Raw genomic sequence first — 17,500 nt, 5'->3', positions numbered from 1 at the left:
AGAGAGAGGGAGGGAGAGGAAGAGAGAAGTTTGTCCATGTTTTTGTGTGGGTTTGGGCGTGTGCACGGAGGGAATGAGGTCACTGGGTTGTGTGTGTGTGTGTGTGTGTGTGTGTGTGTGTGTGTGTGCACGCTCAGTTAGCTTCGTCATAAAATAGTCCTTATATAACTGAACTGGCCTACATGTGTCAGAACACACACACACACACACACACCTACACTTTTTTCTTTTGTAATTTATTTTGCAATTTTGGGCGACCGTTTCCATGACAACGGGGCTCGGAGCCTCAGAGAATCGCGTCTCGTCGACGTTCCAGTTGATTTCCTCTCAACAGAACCACGACGGCCTCACACACACTCCGACACATGAATATTACTGAAGATAGACACAAGCTTTTATTGTGTAAAAACACATTTCCGTCACGTATATTAAGGAGAAACTCTAAAGGTTCAGTTCAGAGGTCATCACAGCACTAATCCACCACTGGAGGAACTCGTGTTTCATGTTGAAACTCTTCTCTCAGGGTTTTCTATCAGTTTGAGCTTTAAACACAATTCTATATACATTTATGTAGTTTTAGTTTTATTTTGAAATCAAGTAGAAAGCTCCCGTTGCTCTATGTTGGGTCTCCCAGCTGACTGTGGGTTCAGCCTGTTGCCTTCCAAGCTAAGTGTTGGCCGTGCACGTGCACGTGCCTGCACGTGCACGCTGGTGTCGGGGGGGATTGGGAGCAAACGCAGCTTTGCAACTGTAAGCAAGGCGTCCGCCGGTTAAACCACCAGGTCAGACGGAGCAGAACATCCTGTCGCCGCCTCGCCGGCCGTCTGCTCCGCCGCTGATCCTGCAGCTCAGCCGCCGCCGCCGCCGCCGCCGCAGTCCTGAAACCTAAAACTGTCTCAACCTAACGCTGCGACGAAAACCTCAAACTAGTAACTAACTGATAACATGTAGATTCGTGAATCACATTTATTTTGAAAGTCACCGTAATAACAATCCATTTAGGTACTTTTGTTTTGACAGTCGTGTAATAACAATCCAATTTGGTGGTTTTATTTTGACAGTCATTGTAATAACAATCCAACTTGGTGCTTTTATTTTGACAGTCACCATCATAACAATCCAACTTGGCGGTTTTATTTTGACAGTCACCATGAAAACAATCCAACTTGGTAGTTTTATTTTGACAGTCACCATGATCACAATCCAACTTGGTGGTTTTATTTTGACAGTCATCGTAATAACAATCCAACTTGGTGCTTTTATTTTGACAGTCATCGTAATAACAATCCAACTTGGTGCTTTTATTTTGACAGTCACCATCATAACAATCCAACTTGGCGGTTTTATTTTGACAGTCACCATGAAAACAATCAAACTTACTGCTTTTATTTTGAAAGTCACCATAAGAGCAATCCAACTTGGTGGTTTTATTTTGAAAGTCACCATACTAGCAATCCAACTTGGTGGTTTTATTTTGAAAGTCACCATAATAACAATCCAATTTGGGACTTTTATTTTGACAGTCACCATAATAACAATCCATCTTGGGGCTTTTATTTTGACAGTCACCGTAAAAACAATCCACCTTGGTGCTTTTATTTTGACAGTCACCATAATAACAATCCACCTTGGTGGTTTTATTTTGACAGTCACCATAGCTGCCATCCACTAGAAGGTGCTCCCAGTGTTCATGTCTAGTTGTTTAGAGCCCTCGTTCCCTCACTGCGCCCTCTAGTGGCTCAACATCAACACATCATCATTTTCTGCCATTTCTGTGGAAACGAAAGTCGTTTTCCAAAATGCTGCCGTGGAAACACGAAACTTTTCTGAAATAGAAAAAAAAAAACAGACGCGTTTTCACTTGAAACGTTGTCATGGAAACGGGGCCTTAAGAAACATTTACAAAAACACAAATATTTCTCCACTTCAGCCACTGAACAAAAACAAGAACTAAATAATGTCTAAGTCCAGCCAACAATAAACGACGTGACTTCGATTCCTAAAAACACCAGCGGTGAGTCGACGGTCCAAATGGCGAGCGTGTGTTTGAGCGGTCGGGGGCCGTAGAGCTACGGCGGCAGGAGCCCCGATTGGCGGCGGCGCCGAGCAGATGGCGGCGTGCGTCAACAACGACCTTCGGCCAACGAGGCTTCGGAGACGGAAACACCAAAAACCTTCCTGGCATTTTCATTTCTGGTAGTTTTTTTAACCTTCCCACTCCGAGGACGAGATCCGATGACTCGGCTTTTTCCGCATTGACTATGGTGATTAGTTCCTGTTGTTGTACGGCGCATGTGATGCATGATGCATTCACTGACTGCCGCTGCGTTCGGGGAGACGAGGTCAGTCAGGAAATGTTTCCAGAAGGTTCAATCATTCACTGTTTTTGTTGGATCGTCGTCAAATTCAGACTCGATTCAGTTGAATTCCGTTTCTTTTCTATGACGTCGAAAACAACAAAGTCATTTCAAGGTGCTTTACTGGAGAAAAACCAACAATTCAACATGAGAAAGCAGCTGCTTTTAAACACAACAACAAAACACTACAACAACAAAACGTTACAACAAATTGTCACTACAAAGTAACAAAACGTCACAACAAAGTAACAAAACGTCACAACAAAGTAACAAAACGTCACAACAAAGTAACAAAACGTCACAACAAAGTAACAAAACGTCACAACAAAGTAACAAAGCGTCACAACAAAGTAACAAAACGTCACAACAAAGTAACAAAACGTCACAACAAAGTAACAAAACGTCACAACAAAGTAACAAAGCGTCACAACAAAGTAACAAAGCGTCACAACAAAGTAACAAAGCGTCACAACAAAGTAACAAAGCGTCACAACAAAGTAACAAAGCGTCACAACAAAGTAACAAAGCGTCACAACAAAGTAACAAAACATCGCAACAAAGTAACAAAACGTAAAATTTTCATTGTTGTGACGTTTTGTTACTTTGTTGTGACGTTTTGTTGTTGTGTTGAGACATGTTGCAGGTGTGTTGTGCTGTTGGTCCTCCTGGGCCTCCGTACTTTGAGGCCCTGGGAGGAAAGTCCACACAGGGACGAGCCAAAGTTGAACTTTTTAGGTTCCTGCTCCAGTGTTTGGAGGATCTGGACGCCAGCCTTCGGAAACTCAACTCTCGCCTTTTTGTCGTCCGGGGCCAACCAGCCAACGTGTTTCCTCGCCTTTTTAAGGTCGGTACCGAACAAAACGCCGCCGCTGATCAGAACAGGAAGGGATTATCATGATCATCATGATTATCACGTGTCGGGCTGTTGTTGTATTCAACAATGGAGGTGGAAAAACACCGCAAGTGACTCACGCCGTCCCTCCGCCCGCTTTCAGGAGTGGAAGATCTCGCGGCTGACCTTCGAATACGACTCAGAGCCTTTCGGGAAGGAGCGGGACGCCGCCATCAAGAAGCTGGCGATGGAGGCCGGGGTGGAGGTCATCGTCAAGATATCGCACACCCTCTACGACCTGGACAAGTGAGGCCCGAGCGCGCCGCCTCACATTCAGAGAGTCGCCAAGTCGGCGTTTTGAAAACGGCTCCCGGAGCGGAACCTCTTTGAAAACGCCGTCGCTCTGTGAGCTGGGCGAAAACCAAACTTTCTGAAAAACACATCGAGTGGTTTCGTTACATACCTAGAGCTACACTCGGTAGAGAGCGCAGACTTTCGCCATCTAGAGCTACACTCGGTAGAGCGCCAACTTGAGCTACACTCAGTAGAGCGCTAACTAGAGCTACACTCAGTAGAGCGCAGACCTTCGCCTATGCCAACTAGAGCTACACTCGCTAGAGCGCTAACTAGAGCTACACTCGGTGGAGCGCCAACTAGAGCTACACTCGGTAGAGCGCAGACCTTCGCCAATGCCAACTAGAGCTACACTCGGTAGAGCGCTAACTAGAGCTACACTCGGTGGAGCGCCAACTAGAGCTACACTCGGTAGAGCGCAGACCTTCGCCAACTAGAGCTACACTCGGTAGAGCGCTAACTAGAGCTACACTCGGTAAAGCACAGACCTTCACCAAGTAGAGCTACACTCGGTAGAGCGCTAACTAGAGCTACACTCGGTAGAGCGCAGACCTTCGCCAATGCCAACTAGAGCTAAACTCGGTAGAGCGCCAACTAGAGCTAAACTCGGTAGAGCGCAGACCTTCGCCAATGCCAACTAGAGCTACACTCGGTAGAGCGCTAACTAGAGCTACACTCGGCAGAGCGCCAACTAGAGCTACACTCGGTAGAGTGTAGACTAGAGCTACACTCGGCAGAGCTCCAACTAGAGCTACACTCGGTAGAGCGCCAACTAGAGCTACACTCGGTAGAGTGTAGACTAGAGCTACACTCGGCAGAGCGCCAACTAGAGCTACACTCGGTAGAGCGCAGACCTTCGCCAATGCCACATTTCCTTGCGGAGCCGAGTTAGCATCGCTAGCATTATAGCTTTTATCATTGCTAGCTAGCCTGTCAGTAGCAATGCATGCAATAAATAATAAATAAACAAACACTCCGCGGATGAAAACGTAGCCGTCTCGCCCAACTTCCATTGACAAAGGTTAACAACCCAACAGCGCCACCTCGCGGCCCGGCGTGCTGACTGCGTCGTTTCTCACACCGCCGCCGGCCCGAATCGCCAGACGCGAGAACGGCGCCCTCTGATTTGTCTTGAAAGGGGGCGGGGTTTAACGGGCCGCCTCCCCGCAGGATCATCGAGCTGAACGGCGGCCAGCCTCCTCTCACCTACAAGCGTTTCCAGACGCTGATCAGCCGGCTGGACCCCCCGGAGAGTCCGGCCGAGACGCCGTCGGACACGCTGATGGGTCGCTGCGTCACCCCCGTCTCCGAAGACCACGGGGACAAGTACGGCGTCCCGTCCCTGGAGGAGCTGGGTGAGCAAAACGAGCGCGCCCTCTGTTCAGTCTGTGGGGGGGGGTTTCCAGTGGGGATACGGGGTTCTATATTTGTGCCAAAGTTCTGAGCGAGCGACGGGAAAATTTGAGCGGAAAGAAATTAATTGTGCTAGCGCACTATTAGCATTTTGAGGAAATATTTAAATTGCGCAAAGACAAACTTGAGATTGCGCTCTCAACCTCTCTCTCTCTCTCTCTCTCGCTCGCTCACATCTCTCCACCTCCGCTCAAGTCCTGCTGTGCGCTCGCTCAAAATGTGCAAAGCCCAAATGTGACACACGGTTGTCCACCAATCACAGAAATTTTGGGGAGGCGTTGAACTCTGATTGGTTGCTTCGGATTCTGGAAGTGCCTCATAACCAACGAAGAAGAAAAAGAAGAAGAAGAAGAGGGAAAAACAAACTGCGAGGGGAAACATGTTGTAATCCAGGATCATTATCTTTAGTTTTCCTTATTTCTGTTTTCCCTCGCAGTTTGTTTGTCCCTCCTCCTCCTCCTCCTCCTCCTCCTCTTCTTCTTCTTCTTCTTCTTCTTCTTCTTCTTCTTCTTCTTCTTCTTCTTCTTCTTCTTCTTCTTCTTCTTCTTCTTCTTCTTCTTCTTCTTCTTCTTCTTCTTCTTCTTCTTCTTCTTCTTCTTCTTCTTCTTCTTCTTCTTCTTCTTCTTCTTCTTCTTCTTCTTCTTCTTCTTCTTCTTCTTCTTCTTCTTCTTCTTCTTCTTCTTCTTCTTCTTCTTCTTCTTCTTCTTCTTCTTCTTCTTCTTCTTCTTCTTCTTCTTCTTCTTCTTCTTCTTCTTCTTCTTCTTCTTCTTCTTCTTCTTCTTCTTCTTCTTCTTCTTCTTCTTCTTCTTCTTCTTCTTCTTCTTCTTCTTCTTCTTCTTCTTCTTCTTCTTCTTCTTCTTCTTCTTCTTCTTCTTCTTCTTCTTCTTCTTCTTCTTCCTTCTTCTTCTTCTTCTTCCTTCTTCTTCTTCTTCTTCTTCTTCTTCTTGTTGTTCTTCTTGTTCTTCTTGTTCTTCTTGTTCTTCTTGTTCTTCTTGTTGTTGTTGTTGTTGTTGTTTTTCGTTGGTTATGAGGCACGTCCAGAACCGAAGCGACCAATCAGAGTTCAACGCCGCCCCAAAATTTCTGTGATTGTGTGGACAACCGTGTGTCACATTTGGGCTTTGCACATTTGAGCGAGCGCACAGCAGGACTTGAGCGGAGGTGGAGAGATGTGAGCGAGAGAGAGAGAGAATCTGAGCACAGAAATGATTTTTGAGCGCAACCTCAAGTTTGTCTTTGCGCAATTTAAATATTTCCTCAAAATGCTATTAGTGCGCTAGCACAATTAATTTTTTGGCGCTCAAATTGTCCCGTCGCTCGCTCACAATCTTGGCACAAATCTAGAACCCCGTATGGGGAGGCTGTGTGTCATCCACCACCTTAGTGTTTTTTTTTCTATCACTGTGTAACTAGAGTTTGGGTCTGTAAACATAGCGACGCCCCCAAAAAATAAATAAATAAATGTTTGACCTGAGGAAGCGACGGGGAAAGAAGCGGAGTTGAACCGCCATGTTTTCCTTGTTTTCCAGGCTTCGACACGGAGGGCCTGCCCACCGCCGTGTGGCCCGGAGGAGAAACGGAGGCGCTGACCAGGATAGAGCGCCACCTGGAGAGGAAGGTCGGTACTGCAGCGACGACTGGTCACATTACAACCTGGAAAATAACATGAATACATGAATAGTGTTGAGCAGGCGGATCACTTTAACCTTCCTCTGCCTTCTTAAGAAGAGAAGAATCTTTTTGTTGTATTTTTCAGTAAAACACATGTTGGAAGTGGATTTGATTTTCAAATTCAACACTGAACTACGGTGGCCCTGAAGTGCAAAACACAACAACAAATCATTGAACACAACAACAAATTCAAAAACACAACAGCAAACCATTAAACACAACAACAAATGGAAAAACACAACAAATGGAAAAACACAACAAATGAAAAAACACAACAGCAAATCATTAAACACAACAGCAAATCATTAAACACGACAAATGAAAAAACACAACAAATGGAAAAACACAACAAATGAAAAAACGCAACAGCAAATCATTAAACACAACAACAAATGAAAAAACACAACAAATGAAAAAACACAACAAATGAAAAAACACAACTGTAAATTGAAAAACACAAATTCAAAAACACAACAACAAATTCAAAAACACAACAAATGAAAAACACAACAACAAATGAAAAACACAACAACAAATGAAAAACACAACAACAAATGAAAAAACACAACAACAAATGAAAAAACACAACAACAAATGAAAAAACACAACAACAAATGGAAAAACACAACTGTAAATTGAAAAACAACACAAATTCAAAAACACAACAAATGAAAAAAACACAACAACAAATTCAAAAACACAACAAATTCAAAAAAACAACAAATGAAAAAAACACAACAAATGAAAAAACACAACAACAAATGAAAAAACACAACAACAAATGAAAAAACACAACAACAAATGAAAAAACACAACTGTAAATTGAAAAACAACACAAATTGAAAAACACAACAACAAATTCAAAAACACAACAGCAAATGAAAAAACACAACAGCAAATGAAAAAACACAACAACAAATGAAAAAACACAACTGTAAATTGAAAAACAACACAAATTCAAAAACACAACAACAAATGAAAAAAACACAACAAATGAAAAAAACACAACAAATGAAAAAAACACAACAACAAATGAAAAAACACAACACAAATGAAAAAACACAACAACAAATGAAAAACAAACGAAGTGTTGATGAATTAAATGTACCAGTTAAATAAAGGTGTGAGAGGTGAGTGACGGTGGTTTGGCTCCGCCCCTCCAGGCCTGGGTGGCGAACTTCGAGCGTCCCAGGATGAACGCCAACTCCCTGCTGGCGAGCCCGACGGGCCTCAGCCCCTACCTGCGCTTCGGCTGCCTCTCCTGCCGCCTCTTCTACTTCAAGCTCACCGACCTCTACCGCAAGGTCAGACCTCCACCTCCTCCGTCAACACTTTGTTTTACCTCCACTTCCTCCATCAACACTGTTTGTTTTACCTCCACTTCCTCCGTCAACACTTGTTTTACCTCCACTTCCTCCATCAACACTGTTTGTTTTACCTCCACTTCCTCCGTCAACACTGTTTGTTTTAGCTCCACTTCCTCCGTCAACACTTTGTTTTACCTCCACTTCCTCCATCAACACTGTTTGTTTTACCTCCACTTCCTCCGTCAACACTTGTTTTACCTCCACTTCCTCCATCAACACTTTGTTTTACCTCCACTTCCTCCGTCAACACTTTGTTTTACCTCCACTTCCTCCGTCAACACTGTTTGTTTTAGCTCCACTTCCTCCATCAACACTTTGTTTTACCTCCACCTCCTCCGTCAACACTGTTTGTTTTAGCTCCACTTCCTCCGTCAACACTTTGTTTTACCTCCACTTCCTCCGTCAACACTGTTTGTTTTAGCTCCACTTCCTCCATCAACACTGTTTGTTTTACCTCCACCTCCTCCATCAACACTTTGTTTTACCTCCACCTCCTCCGTCAACACTGTTTTACCTCCACTTCCTCCATCAACACTGTTTGTTTTACCTCCACTTCCTCCATCAACACTGTTTGTTTTACCTCCACCTCCTCCGTCAACACTGTTTGTTTTACCTCCACTTCCTCCACAAAACCTCTGTCTCCACTTCCAGCGTCTGCCTGTCTGAAGTGTGTGTGTGTGTGTGTGTCCCCCCCCCCGGCAGGTGAAGAAGAACAGCTCGCCGCCGCTGTCGCTGTACGGCCAGCTGCTGTGGCGCGAGTTCTTCTACACGGCGGCCACCAACAACCCGCGCTTCGACAAGATGGAGGGCAACCCCATCTGCGTGCGCATCCCCTGGGACAAGAACCCCGAGGCCTTCGCCAAGTGGGCGGAGGCCAAGACGGGCTTCCCCTGGATCGACGCCATCATGACGCAGCTGCGGCAGGAGGGCTGGATCCACCACCTGGCCCGGCACGCCGTGGCCTGCTTCCTGACCCGGGGCGACCTGTGGATCAGCTGGGAGGAGGGCATGAAGGTGAGCCGCCGCCGCCGCCGCCACCGCCGCTTTTTATTAATTGCGCCTGCCTCTTTAAGAGGCGTCGCACAATTATTACAGTCCCGGGAAGGCGCCGCCAATGCCTCGGCATCAATCGTTGTTAGCATGCTAATTAGCATGCTAAAAAGTTTGTTCAATTGAGCTGGAATTTGGATGGTGGCTTCATGGGGGCGCTGCAATCACACCGCGCTAAGCTAGTTAGCTTAGCATGTCAGAATGTCATAAAACTCCGGATTCCAGGTCAGCCACGCCTGGGAAGCATCCTCTGCGCTTTTCAGGCAAATCGCAGGTGTTAGCGTCGCATGCTAACAAGTTAGACAAGCCCCCTCACTGTCCATTTTTAAAACTCGTCTTAAAACCCATTTTTATTCTTTGGCTTTTACCTCGAGGTTTTAGTGCCTTCGTTTTTTATTGTTTTAACTTTTTTTGTTTTGTTTATTGTTTTACCATCTTATTGTTTTTATTGCTTAACTTTTTTATTGTTTTTATTGTTTTAATGTTTTATTTTTCCTCGTATATTTTTATTTCAATGTACAGCACTTTGTCTCAGCTGCGGCTGCTTAAAGCGCTTTATAAATAAAGTTGAGTTGAGTTGAGTTTGTTCAACTGAGCTGAAATTTGGAGGGTGGCCTCATTGGGGGAGGGCCGCTGCGATCACGGCGCACTAGCTAATTAGCCGCCGCGCTAAGCTAGTTAGCTTAGCATGTCAGAATGTCATAAAACTCCGGAGTCCAGGTCAAGCCACGCCTGGGAGGTATCCTCTGCGCTTTTCAGGCAAATCGCAGGTGTTAGCGTCGCATGCTAACAAGTTTGTTCAACTGAGCTGAAATTTGGAGGGTGGCCTCACGGGGGCGCTGCGATCGAGAATCACTAGCTAATGACAAATTGCAGCAGTGCTTTTAGTGAAAGGACGTCCTTTTGAGGTGTAGAGATAGTTTTGTTTTTTCCGTAGGTTTCAACCTTTTTTTACCATTTTGTCACTTTTTAAAGCAGTTTTTTTTATTATTCCCCATTTTCTTTTTTAAAAATCCTATTTTAATGCTGTTTTAGCAGCTTTTTTCTTTCCATCTCTTGTGGTTTTACTTCTCTAACCATTCAAAAAACAAAGCAGAGGCACAGATCTCCTGTTCTGTTTCTTCAGAACGGCATCGAACACGAGATTTAATACAACTGAGGTTAAAAAAAATATATATATATATATATATAAATGGAACCCCGGTGGCCTTGTTTTGTGTTGGTTTGACGTTTGGTGACGTGGTGTGGCTGAATGACAACGTGAATCCAGTGAAAGGTTCATGGAGCTCAAAGGCACAGAAGCAGATGTAACGATGAGGCTTTTAAGAGCCTTTTAGGCTTTTAAAATTTGTTTTTTAATTCCATTTATTGTAAGCCGGCCGATCGGGAGCAGGTGGAGCTAAAAATCTGCACAGAACATCCTGATTCTTAAAAAAAAACGAGAATTTTTCAAGTATTTTTCTTTTATTTTTTAGCAAAGTTGAGATATGTTGGAAAATGTGAATTATTTTTGTGGGATTTTAAGTGTAAACTCACTTCAATAGTGAGTTGGCACAACCCAACAGCTTATAATGTAGATTTTCCTATAATATATATATATATAGATAAAATATCTTGTTTAGCCAGAAAGGCCTGAAATTTATTTCTACGTCGCTTGATGACAAAAATCAGTTTCATAACTAATCTTCAGTGCCTCCAGGAGCTCCAAGTCATCTGTGACGTAACATTTACATATATAATACATCAAATATAGATAAAATATGAATTGTAGCTCTTAAATGTGAAGTCGTTCGTCTGTGTTTTACTTTACATTTGTTAAACTGAAACGTTCCTCCAGGACCTTTCTCTGCCTTCCAGGCTTCGTGTTATTACTTTTAAAGCTCACGTTTCACGGGGACTCTTTTCAGTGTGACACAACACGCTTTACACCACATCACGTCTACCTATTCTGATCTATTTCATATTTGATCTCTTCATTTCCTTTATTACCATTAACATATTGAGATTCAGTGGAATTGGGTGCGTCCAGCTGCAGTGTTGGTGACGTTCCCACTCTCCGGTCCCCCCCCCCCCCCAACCCCCCCCCGCCCCCCCCCCCAGGTGTTCGAGGAGCTGCTGCTGGACGCAGACTGGAGTGTGAACGCCGGCAGCTGGATGTGGTTGTCCTGCAGCTCCTTCTTCCAGCAGTTCTTCCACTGCTACTGCCCCGTGGGCTTCGGCCGCCGCACCGACCCCAACGGGGACTTCATCAGGTGGGTGCCCCTCCTGCCGTGGCCCCCCCCTTGGCGCCAACAGCCGAACCCCTGCCTCCGTACCCGGGGGGGGGGGGGGGGGGGGGGGCCCTCCCGCCCTCCCGCCCTCCCGCCACTCTTAGACTTAGACTTTCTTTATTGTCACTACACAGAACATCACACAGTGAGGAAACTGGCAACGAAATGTCGTTGCTTAGCAACCGGTAAAAAAGGCATTAAAAAAACGTGTTTGAATATATTTTAAAAAGTAGTGCAAACAGACAAACATTTAAAATAAGGTGCATGTGAACGTTAAATGGAGCCTCCACCAGCAGGGAGATATTTATATGTATAGATATTTAGATATATAGACATTTATATATTTATATATATAGATATTTAGATATATAGATATTTATATATTTATATATATAGATATTTAGATATTTATATATATAGATATTTAGATATTTAGATATATAGATATTTAGATATATAGATATTTAGATATTTAGATATATAGATATTTAAATATTTAGATATTTAGATATTTATATATATAGATATTTATATATATAGATATTTAGATATTCAGACAGTCAGACCTCGATCACACGTTGTTGTTTTTTTAATGTACAGTAAACAAACATGGCGGCGCGACTCCCTGTTCTCCTCTTATCGTCCACACTGCCACTCCCTGGTTCACCACCAGGGGGCGCCCGGCTCACTTTTTTGAATCCATTCATTTCAGGCACGTGACATTTAATACACACTCCTATGTCCCTGTACACACACACACACACACACACACTTAAATACCTCGTATATCTGATTAACACGCCTGGAATTAAACTTCTGTAATATTTAATAGTTATACACTATAATTATCTTTCTGTATTGACAATAGATAATTTTATAAATGTAAATATAACAGAACGTGATCTGATATAGAAGACGTGTCTCATTACACAAACAACCAACAGCGCCACCTTGTGGAGTCGTTGTGTAACTGAGGCCTCTGAGAGAGAGAGGGAGGGAGGGAGGGAGAGAGAGAGAGAGAGGGGGAGGAGGGGTAAAGGGAGACGTCCAGACCTCTGGGTAAGTGACTGAAAGACATTAAACATCATCCCCTCCTCTATTGTTTGTTTTGTCCATCCTTCCTTTTTTTCTCTCTCTTCTGTTAAAACTTCAGCACTTTAGTTTTTTATTTATGTTTTTTTTTTACATCAGGCGTGTCTTTTGTAGTGATTTCAGTGTCAACGGCCTTTTAAGTGTGTGTGTGTGTGTGTGTGTGTGTGTGTGTGTGTGTGTGTGTGTGTGTGTGTGTGTGTGTGTGTGTGTGTTTACTGCAGAGGCATAGTTGTATTGCTGCTCTTCTCTCTGGTTGTGGCTCTTCAGTGTTTTGTGTTTTTGGCTCGTTGGTTAACTTGGGGTCAAACTTCTTCTCCTCCTTCTTCGTCTTCGTCTTCTTCTTCCTCTTCCTCTTCGTCTTCTTCTCTGGGCGAGTTTCTCCCTCAGCGGCGTCTCATTTTGTCAAAAGGGATTCTGACCTCCTGCTGTGGAAAAGCAAACGTCTCGCCTGCATTCGTTTGGGCAGAGGACTGTGAGACATTCCCCGGGGGGGGGGGGGGGGGGGGCGAGGAGGACGGGGGGGGGGCGTTTGGACCAGCCGCAGCCCTTCCGTCGCCGCATTATGCAGCTAGCGCCGGTACCAGGTACCAGGTACCGGCGCTAGCCGCACAACGCCAGAGCCGGTCCATCGGCCCAGGGTGGGCGGAGCCTCCGGGGTGGGCGGAGCCTCCTTCATCCCGCCCTTTGTGAAATGTTCAGTGGTGCTCTGCTTCGGGGAATGTGGCCCTGCTGGTTCAGGGGGGCCTGAACACACACACACACACACACACACACACACACACACACACACACACACACACACACACACACACACACACACACACACACACACACACACACACACTGTCAGGCCTCCTGCCAACCGGCAGGTCGCAGTTCTTCCTGGCAAAAAGGGTTGTGGTCCCTTTTGGTGAAGTGTGGGCGCCCCCTGGTGGGCTGGCTGGCCCAGAGCGTGGCGCTGTGGGAGGGGACAGACCGCGGGGGGGGGGGGGGGGGGCTGTGAGGTACCAGAGCTGTGAGGTATGAGGGAGGACTTCCATCATCGAACCTTCAATTCATACTTCAGATTGATGTCAAATATTTTAAAATACTTTGTTCAGTTTTTTTGCTCAAAGTTTTTGTGTTTCGGCGGCAGACCTCCTCCATCGTACGCCCGCTCTGGGGTGGGGTGGGGGGTGGAGGGGGCGGGGCTGATGGGGGTGGAGGGGGCGGGGCTGACGGGGGTGGGCGGGGCTCAACACACTCTTGTTCTCTCACCGCGTGTTACAGTAGACGTCTCCGAGCATCATCCACCCGGTCGGCAGCGGCGCCTCCCTCTCTCTCTCCCTCTCTCTCCCTCTCTCTCTCCCTCTCTCCCTCTTTCTCTCTCTTGCTCTCTCTCCCTCTCTCTCTCTCTCTCTCCCACTCTCTCCCTCCCTCTCTCTCTCTCTTGCTCTCTCTCCCTCTCTCCCTCTCTTGCTCTCTCTCCCTCTCTCTCTCTCTCTCCCTCCCTCGCTCTATCTCTCTCTCCCTCTCTCTCTCCCTCTCTCCCTCTCTCTTTCCCTCTCTCTCTCTCTTTGCCTCTCTCTCTCTCTTTGCCTCTCTCTCTCTCTCTCACTCTCTCCCTCTCTCTCTCTCTCCCTCCCTCTCCCTCTCTCTCTCTCTCCCTCCCTCTCCCTCTCTCTCTCTCTCCCTCTCTCCCCCCCCCCCCCCCCCCCTCCTGGGACTCGGTAAGGTCGGACCAAGCGCAGTAGGTAGGTGACCTCTCTTTGTCACAGAAACCCTCGATCGCCCAGAGCAGCTGAGCTCAGCAGTTTGTTGACGCGGCGGCAGGTTCAGAGGCTCCGCCTCCTCCTCCTCGGGGGGGGGGGGGGGTCACACTTTGTGTTGTTGGGGGCCACCGCCCAGCGTTCTTCTCTACTTTTGGTTCTTCCTCTCTGTCCTCCGTGTTTCTGGTCCTCAGGCTTTTATTTTGAAAGTAACTCACCTCAGCGCGTCCATCTAGCTGGGGTTTTATTTTGAAGGAAACTTACCTAAGCTCCTCCGTCTAGCTGGGGTTTTATTTTGAAGGTAACTCACCTCAGCGCCTCCGTCTAGCTGGGGTTTTATTTTGAAGGTTGCTCGCCTCAGCACCTCAGTCCAGGTGGGGTTTTATTTTGAAGGTAACTAACCTCAGTACCTCCCTCCAGCTGGGGTTTTATTTTGAAGGTGACTCACCTCAACGCCTCCGTCTAGCTGGGGTTTTATTTTGAAGGTAGCTCGCCTTGGCGCCTCAGTCCATGTCCTACTGGGGTTTTATTTTGAAGAGTTCTTGCACCCATGCCCTGCGATGTTGTGGTTGTTTGTAGCTTTCATCTCGTAGCGGCTGTTTCCTCATAATACCTTGTAAAGCATGAAGTGCTGAAGACCAGCATGCTTTTATTTTGTTATCATCCGTTGAAATCACACGGGCTGACGGATAAACTCTGGAATGAACCTCCTTCACTTGATTCCCGGACGGTTTTTAGATTAACTTCATACAAAGAAATATATACTGATATATTCTAATATATGTATTTGAAACTGTGCCCCCCCCCCCCCCTCCCCCTCAGCTTCCTGTTGACACCAGACAGCATGTCTAATGTGTCCCTGTGCTTCCAGACGATACTTACCTGTCCTCCGAGGTTTCCCTGCTAAGTACATCTACGACCCCTGGAACGCCCCGGCGGCGGTGCAGGCGGCCGCCAAGTGTGTCATCGGCGTCCATTACCCCCGACCCATGGTGCACCACGCCGAGGCCAGCCGCCTCAACATCGAGAGGATGAAGCAGATCTACCAGCAGCTGAGCCGCTACCGGGGGCTGGGTGAGGCACACACACACACACACACACACACACACACACACACACACACACACACACACACACACACACTGACCCCGTCTCCATGTAAACGACAGGAAACATTACCAGGAGTTCTGCACATGCTCAGTAGAGACCATCAGTTTCCTCTGTGGAGTCAGGACTCCCAGTACATGTTCCACTGGACTTGGTGCTTTTACTTTGAAAGTCACTGTAATAACAATCCAACTTGGTGGTTTTATTTTGGCAGTCGCCATGATAACAATCCAACTTGGCGGTTTTATTTTGACAGTCACTGTAATAACAATTCAACTTGGTAGTTTTATTTTGAAAGTCACCAGAATAGCAATCCAACTTGGTTGTTTTATTTTGCCATTCACCATAATAACAATCCAACTTGGCGGTTTTATTTTGACAGTCACTGTAATAACAGCCCAACTTGGTAGTTTTATTTTGAAAGTCACATAATAGAAATCCAACTTGGTAGTTTTATTTTGACAGTCACTCTAATAACAATCCAACCTTGTGTTTTTATTTTGACAGTCACCATGATAACAATCTAACTTGGTGGTTTTATTTTGACAGTCACTGTAATAACAGCCCAACTTGGTAGTTTTATTTTGAAAGTCACCAGAATAGCAATCCAACTTGGTGGTTTTATTTTGACAGTCACCATGATAACAATCTAACTTGGTGGCTTTATTTTGACAGTCACTGTAATAACAGCCCAACTTGGTAGTTTTATTTTGAAAGTCACATAATAGAAATCCAACTTGGTAGTTTTATTTTGACAGTCACTCTAATAACAATCCAACCTTGTGTTTTTATTTTGACAGTCACCATGATAACAATCTAACTTGGTGGTTTTATTTTGACAGTCACTGTAATAACAGCCCAACTTGGTAGTTTTATTTTGAAAGTCACCAGAATAGCAATCCAACTTGGTGGTTTTATTTTGACAGTCACCATGATAACAATCTAACTTGGTGGTTTTATTTTGACAGTCACTGTAATAACAGCCCAACTTGGTAGTTTTATTTTGAAAGTCACCAGAATAACAATCCAACCTTGTGTTTTTATTTTGACAGTCACCATGATAACAATCCAACTTGGTGGTTTTATTTTGACATTCACCATATTAGAAATCCAACTTGGTAGTTTTATTTTGACAGTCACTCTAATAACAATCCAACCTTGTGTTTTTATTTTGACAGTCACCATGATAACAATCCAACTTGGTAGTTTTATTTTGACATTCACCATAGTTGTATTGATCACTGCCTGAACTGCTTCTCCCTGCTGTCAGGCTCCATTGTGAACTTCCTGTTTGTGCTTCAGGCCTCCTGGCGTCGGTGCCGTCCACCAATGGGAACGGCAGTGGAGGAATGATGGCGTTCTCTCCCGGAGAGCAGCAGCCAGGGACCAACAGCTCACACTGTAGGTTCCAGGAACCTCACACCTCATTTACATGAAGAACAGCGTTAAGCTGTATTACTAGAGCTGTGATCACTTGCTCTCTTATCATCCTGTTTGTTGCTCTGCAGTGCCTGCAGCGTCGGGGAATTCTGTCTCCACCGGCAACGGCAGCGGGAGCATCCTGCTCAACTTTGACAGCGAAGAACCGACCCGGCCGGGCCGCGGCGGGCAACAGCAACGACCGTCACAGCAGCAACCGCAGCAACACCAGCAACAGCAACCGCAGCAACAACAAGGTGCGTTATCAGGATCTTCATGTCGATGAGAGCTCACTTCTAATCCCTGCAGGTTTTATCTCTCTTGTTAAAATGCTGTAAAGTTTATACAGTCACCGTAATGACAATCCAACTTGGTGCTTTTATTTTGACAGTCACCGTAATGACAATCCAACTTGGTGCTTTTATTTTGACAGTCACTGTAACTTGGTGCTTTTATTTTGACAGTCACCATAATAACAATCCAACGTGGTGCTTTTATTTTGACAGTCACCGTAATGACAATCCAGCTTGGTGCTTTTATTTTGACAGTCACTGTAACTTGGTGCTTTTATTTTGACAGTCACCATAATAACAATCCAACGTGGTGCTTTTATTTTGACAGTCACCGTAATAACAATCCAACTTGGCACTTTTATTTTGTCACCGTAATAACAATCCAACTAGGTGCTCTTATCTTGACAGTCACCGTAATAACAATCCAACTTGGTGCTTTTATTTTGACAGTCACCATAATAACAATCCAACTTGGTGCTTTTATTTTGACAGTCACCATAATAACAATCCAACTAGGTGCTCTTATT

At 45.4% G+C, this 17,500-nt stretch overlaps 1 protein-coding gene across 1 annotated transcript in view; it reads left to right on the top strand.

Moving 5' to 3' along the window:
* Nucleotides 1-17,500, top strand: part of LOC308130648 (cryptochrome-1-like) — a 32,969-nt gene that overhangs the window by 7,224 nt on the left and 8,245 nt on the right. Inside the window, exons 3-12 of the mRNA XM_080497063.1 lie at nt 3,093-3,201; nt 3,353-3,495; nt 4,714-4,898; nt 6,486-6,574; nt 7,791-7,931; nt 8,697-9,008; nt 11,145-11,296; nt 15,026-15,228; nt 16,564-16,662; nt 16,770-16,937. Coding sequence (XP_080353189.1) covers nt 3,093-3,201; nt 3,353-3,495; nt 4,714-4,898; nt 6,486-6,574; nt 7,791-7,931; nt 8,697-9,008; nt 11,145-11,296; nt 15,026-15,228; nt 16,564-16,662; nt 16,770-16,937 — 1,601 coding nt within the window. The remainder of the gene's footprint in view (nt 1-3,092; nt 3,202-3,352; nt 3,496-4,713; nt 4,899-6,485; nt 6,575-7,790; nt 7,932-8,696; nt 9,009-11,144; nt 11,297-15,025; nt 15,229-16,563; nt 16,663-16,769; nt 16,938-17,500) is intronic.

Source organism: Blennius ocellaris (genome assembly GCF_963422515.1).
Source record: "Blennius ocellaris genome assembly, chromosome: 5".
NCBI classification, from domain to species: Eukaryota; Metazoa; Chordata; class Actinopteri; order Blenniiformes; family Blenniidae; genus Blennius; species Blennius ocellaris.
Note: the sequence above shows the minus strand (reverse complement) of the source record. Positions and strands in the feature narration are given on the sequence as shown.